The 6,027-nt window shown below is 33.8% G+C and overlaps 1 protein-coding gene across 1 annotated transcript; it reads left to right on the top strand.

The window, feature by feature from the left end:
- Positions 1 to 3,394: 3,394 nt before the first annotated feature.
- On the top strand, positions 3,395 to 5,524 carry LOC145685378 (uncharacterized). The gene has a single exon (XM_081757770.1). The coding sequence runs from the start codon at positions 3,542 to 3,544 to the stop codon at positions 5,522 to 5,524; it is 1,983 nt and encodes a 660-aa protein (XP_081613896.1). The 5' UTR covers positions 3,395 to 3,541.
- The last annotated feature ends 503 nt before the right edge of the window (positions 5,525 to 6,027 follow it).

The raw sequence follows: 6,027 nt of genomic DNA, 5'->3' as shown, positions 1-6,027 counted from the left end.
AAGAGACAACATCCTTATCGAAGTTCCCTTCCAATTGCACACTCTAATAATTAACAACTAAAATTGCATATAAGAAATGTGTAATTTATACACGAACAACACATTTTAACCTAAAGCCGTACCCAGCGAGGATATCGAAAGACAAATCTAAGTTAAAACAAATATGTTTAGGGGCCATGTTAGAAGAGTTAGAAGAGAGGCCTTAGACCATAAGATGGACGCGCATTTAAGACTAGAAAAAACTTTGTCGAGTGGACAATACAGAAATGAAGAGGTTAGAAAACAAGTCGAGGAAGTGAAGCATGCAGGAGAATGAAATCAAATATTAAACCATAACGAGTGGAATGAAACTAATATTTCTTTAATCTTTAATAATTCAATAGATTGTTCTCCATTACAATTTACTATGATTAAATAACAATAGAGAACAATTTTTATATTTTATATTCTAATTTCTTCTTCAAACTTTGATTGTTTCTCCTGTGTACTTTTTAAGTACATTACATCGGGTGTATGTATACAAACAATTTCGATGTAAGATAATGTTACGTAAACGACGGTCCAACCAGTGTTCAGATTGCACATTGTTCAAATACGATAGTAATCTATGCTAATGGTAAATGTTGCTCGCATTGCAATTGTTTTCCGCATATAGTTTCTATAATTGCGGCTAAGAATAAGAAGAACTAAACGACGTGTGTAATTAAAGTAAAATTGTATCTGTGGAATCTTCACTCTATACAGACGATCCACATACACATAATACAATGGAGCAGTCTTTCTTGTTTACGTCCCTGGGTGTTGTTATCCGGATTGTAATGTAGTCATTACCTCACTCTGACGCTGATTAATAGGCCAGTTTGAGCAACGAGGAGAACAGAGTGTGAAAATTGTTTCCTGGGTTTGTGCTGTCACGGGTTTTTTTCTTTTCTTTCTTTTTTCTGGAAATCTTTCCTTCTCATCTTATTTCTTTCTTTCCATCATCCATTCCATCCGCAGTTTCTTCTTCTTTATAATTACCATGGCCTCTCGGCTCCCACATCATTCACTTGTCCGCCTCATGTTAGAATCTCTGACAAGCTGCTTCGGTTGATGTTATCACCTCAGACAAGCTTTCAAGCAGAGGCGCTGCCAGGGGATATAACGCCATTTGGGATGTTGTTGCTTCTTCTTCTTTTTTTCTAAACTTAAGAGTGTAATGAAAAGAGCACTTCAACAGTAATTTCTGAGGGCAGGAAAAAAAGTCTTGACCCGAATAAAATATCTCTGTTTCTGCTCTCATGTGAATTGTGTTCTTCCAACCCAATTAATGAGGAAACTACTACGTACTAATGGAAAATGAATATGGAATCAACTATTCATATAATTTTGTGATAGAAGTAATGATTTGTTGTTGACGTTAAAAGGTAAGATGACAGGAAATTGCTTATATCGTACGAAAATATTGATGTTGACAAGCTCAATTTGTGAAGGCATTGAGTATGACAACAAAGATGTCAACTTTGTAATGCGCCCCTATTCTCTATCTGTTCGGTATGCATTACATATTATTTATCTCTTATATTATTATTTATTTGTTCAATTTTAGCTGTTTAACGTTTAATATTTTTAGTTTTAATTGAATGTAGGTAATATGTCTGCTAATCTGTAACTGAAGATATTTTCATTAGAAAACGAAGAAGAAAAATTGAATTGAATGATGTACTTCTATGAGATTCTATTTTGCGATTTTTCAAACGATTCTTTTTGTGTTTTAAATATTGGCGAATATAAGCGGTAAGATTACGAATCGATTAAATACTATTTTAAAATAATTAATTAAGTAACATTCGTGCTTTGGAGTGAAATTAGACATTCCAGCGTTTGCAGAATAAGAAGAAATTTTATATTACAAGGTAACCATAGGATTATAGAATAATTTCGAAACCAGGAGGTTAAGATGAAAACGATGCTGCTCTAAAAGTTTTAGGTTGGGAGAGATCTATCTCTCTCTCCCATATTATTTTGCCACCAGGAATAACCAACATTATGAATTTCTGAACATAATAAATATCTTGACAAACCTTATCCAAATTTCATGTATCCTCTTAAACAATCAATTTATAATATTCAGGCCGTTTTAGCTGTAGAATACGTACTTCAAAAATTTTCAAATACAAGACAAAATATGCATCTACTATATTTTAACATAATATACATCATAGATATGTGTTTTACATTTTATATTCTGTTCAATCATCCATCTGAGAGATGTAGGATGTTATCTGTTATTTGATCAACCTGGTGTCTACATATTGAAGATGTCTTCTGTATAACCGGTACTGCTGCCATTGCTAATGATTAAAATGAAGAAAAAAATAAATATTAGACAATTATATGATGCACTAAAGCAAAATAATGTAAACATAGGAAATATAAGCATTGTTACGAAGAAACATGGAACGAAAATGAAGCGAATGTATAACTACGGAAGTTTAAATGATATAAAATAATTTAAATAGTAATAAAAAAAATATAAAATAAGTTTGATAATAATAATAATAATAATATCTAATGTAAAAAAAGAAGAAATAAATGTGGTACTTACCGACAACAGGGCATCATCATAATCATCTATAACGAAGATATCCAGGAACTCTAAAAATAACTATTCAGACTAGAACAACAATGAAATATAGAATATCAGCTAAAATATGTAAACACAAGTATATCTATGTATGAAGTTTTACTATTTATCTTACGCCTAACATTTCCAAAATAGTACTCTGAATTAAATACAATACTTACCTGTTAACAAATGGTCTTCAATATTACGATGTTATGACAAGTATTATGTTATGTATGATTTGTGGTATTCTCGGGTTTCGATACCAATCAGAATACAAAATGTAAATTGAAGAATTGTATACTCGAACTTTCATTTGTATATTCCTAGAAAGTCATGATTAAAGGTTTTCTGTATTTATTAATTATTTAGATCTGTATTTTTTTTAATTATGAAAATACGTGAGGATTACACATAAGTCTCACCTCGCGTTGTGATTTGTATTTTTGCTTCCATGTACTCACGTCATTACCGCGAACCAAGAATTTTCCCCATTTTAGGAAAATGGGGTGGCGTATCCACTGGGCCACAGATGCTCACTTCTTCGCGGATGGAGACTAAGCCCGAAGGACGACACTGCATCTTCAATTTTGACAGTTGCGCATACCTGCGATATCGGCAGCTGAAGGTTAAATACTTGTGATTGGGTTGCAAATATGATGGATCCAGAAAACACCATACGGATTGACGCGCGTCTGCACCACACAAGTAAGACATCGGATACTTGCCAGAGCAGGAGTATTACAAAATGGCGAACCAGCGACGGATTTGTTGTCATGGTGACAACCGTAAAAGGTAATGATGTTGAGAAGTTAAGGAAATATGGTGTACTGTTTGTGATCCTAAGTAAATTTTTCGAGAAAAGTGTTTAAGATAAATATTATATGAAAGTTTTATATGTACAATTTTAAAGTGTTCTCTTCAATTTTGGAGTGAATGGTGGCATTAGAAGAGGGGGGAGAAGAGAAGAGCTCTTCCAATCAAATGTTAAAAAAAAAAATGTCAACAAGTGATAGTAGTGGTAGTGTATTCTGTGTATGTTGCAATGACAAAAATGTCAAAGACGGTGCAACAGACCAAATGCCGGAAAACAAAAAACTAATAGCTTGTGACGACTGTGGTTCGTGGAATCATTTTAGATGTGTTAATCTAAATGAGGATGAATATGACTATTGGAGTAAGGCACAGGTTAGGTGGATTTGTGAACCATGCAAATTAAAACAAAATCTGAATGAAGAAAATGTAGTGAAAATGTCTGCAAGTGTAGTAACAGAGCCAGAAGTAAACAATTCTGCAGAGAAGAAGAAAACAAGAAGTGATACTGAAGAAGAGAAGTCGAAAAGAGAAAAGAAGAACGATACTGAAGAAAAGAGGTCGAAGAGAGAAAGGAAGAAAAGAAGCGATACTGAAGAAGAAAATTCGAAAAGAGAAAGAAAGAAAAGGAGTGATACTGAAGAAGAGAAGTCAAAAAGAGAAAGGAAGAAAAGAAACGATACTGAAGAAGAAAAGTCGCAAAGAGAAAACAAGAAAAGAAACGATATTGAAGAAGACAAGTTGCAAAGAGAAAGGAAGAAAAGAAGCGATACTGAAGAAGAGAGGTCGAAGAGAGAAAGGGAAAAAACACAGTCGAAACGTGATACTGATGATGAAAAGAAACATAGGACAGAGATGAAAGAAAGTGAGAATATAGAAACTAATAGTGAGAAAATAAAATCCGATCTGCAAAGTAGAATTGAGGAAAAGAAAAGAGAAATAAAGAAGTCGAAAAGCTATATTGAGGGTGAAAATAAGAAAAGAGAGAAGAAAGAAGGTAGTAAAATAGAAGCTAAAAAGAAGAAGACAAATTCTGATATTGAAAATAATAAAAGCAAGAGGAGAGAAAAGGAGGAAAGCAATGGTAGAAAAATTGGAAGCAGAGAGAAGAAATATGAAACAGAAGATGGTAAAAAGCAAGAAGATAGGAAAAAGCAAGATAGGAAAAATTTAAAAAGGAGAGATTTTGAGGACAAACATAAAAGAAGAGAGAAGAAACGTTTAGAGATTAATAAAGAGAGTGATGATCAGTTGGAAAAAAGCTTAAAAGAAATGAAAAGGAAGTCTACAAAAGAGAAACAAATGAAAGTTCACAATAGGAAACATGATAAAGAAACCCCGTTTGTTGGTTTTTGGGAACAGACAACAGAACATGAGAAGATACTGAAAGATATCGATGAGATTAATTGTAACGAGATGACTCAGAATGAGTTTTTGCGGTTTATCTGCAAACAAAATAAGCAGTTTCAGAAAGAACTGAATATTAATATAAGTCGTAGTTTCGAACAATGTTATTCCTACTGGCATAATAAGATGGGCGAACTCAGACAGGAGATAGGTGAGTTCAAGATCAAGGTTAAAAAGGATGTAAATGAGAAACTGGAGAAAATAAAAGGAGAAATACATGAAGTAAAACGAAAGGAAGAGGAAAAGAAGGAAAAAATTGATGAAGTTGAATCCACAATAGAATCAATGGTTACATGGCAGGATAGTGTAAATACTCTAATTTGCGACATAAAGTCCGACCAGGAGAAACGGAAGGAAGAAATATATAGAACTCATGTAAAGTTATTAATGTTCGAAGGAGAAGTGGACAGACGAGTTAAAACTCTGGAGGAAGGATTTCAAACCCTTGGAATAGATAGAAACATGCACAATACCCATGAACTTAGCGAAAATAAATTTGAAAACACACTGCCACGTGTTGCTAGTGTCACCACAAGTTATACAAATTCCGTTGTTACAACGGTAAGCCAATCACAGTCCCAGCCCATTTATGTGATGACATCTGCATTAAAAGATAATAAAACAGAAACCGATTCGCGAATTATAAGTAGAGTCGCAGAAGAACAATGTCAGCCACTTAAGGTGATCTGGTACCCCTAGCAACCTTGAAAGTTAGTCCATTTAAAAAGCATTGCAAAGTTTTTCACTATTTTCTTCTTTATTATTAAAGCTACAAACGTCAAAATTTGAACAAACCTAGAGGAGACACATATCTATGCCTTGTGTGTTTTAGATTTTGAAAAAAACACAGTAAGGAAACTTTTATCTTCAACTTTGAAAACATGGCAACAGTAAGACCTGAACTCCCTGCGACGGTATAGTTTTTCCTTTCCGCCCGAGTCGAGCGGCAAGTTCAGTTCTCTGCCTCGCTCAAGTTGTTCCAATCAGGTGACTCATAAACAGCGGCACAACCGAAACCTTCTTTTCTCATCTCTCTCCCTCTCTCTTTTTTTTCTTTCTTTTCATTCTGCGAATTCCTGGAAGGGTAGTTGTCACTTGTCAGCTTACCATTTCCGCAAAATAACATTGTATAGATGTCAGTTTGTGATCTTTGGGAAAGATTATAGAAAAAATATTGTTGGAATCAATCTAAGACAAAATTG

Source organism: Thermobia domestica, chromosome 5 (genome assembly GCF_964235325.1).
Source record: "Thermobia domestica chromosome 5, izTheDome1.hap1.1, whole genome shotgun sequence".
NCBI classification, from domain to species: domain Eukaryota; kingdom Metazoa; phylum Arthropoda; class Insecta; order Zygentoma; family Lepismatidae; genus Thermobia; species Thermobia domestica.
The sequence above is the reverse complement of the archived record's forward strand: the minus strand, read 5'-3'. Positions and strand labels throughout refer to the sequence as shown.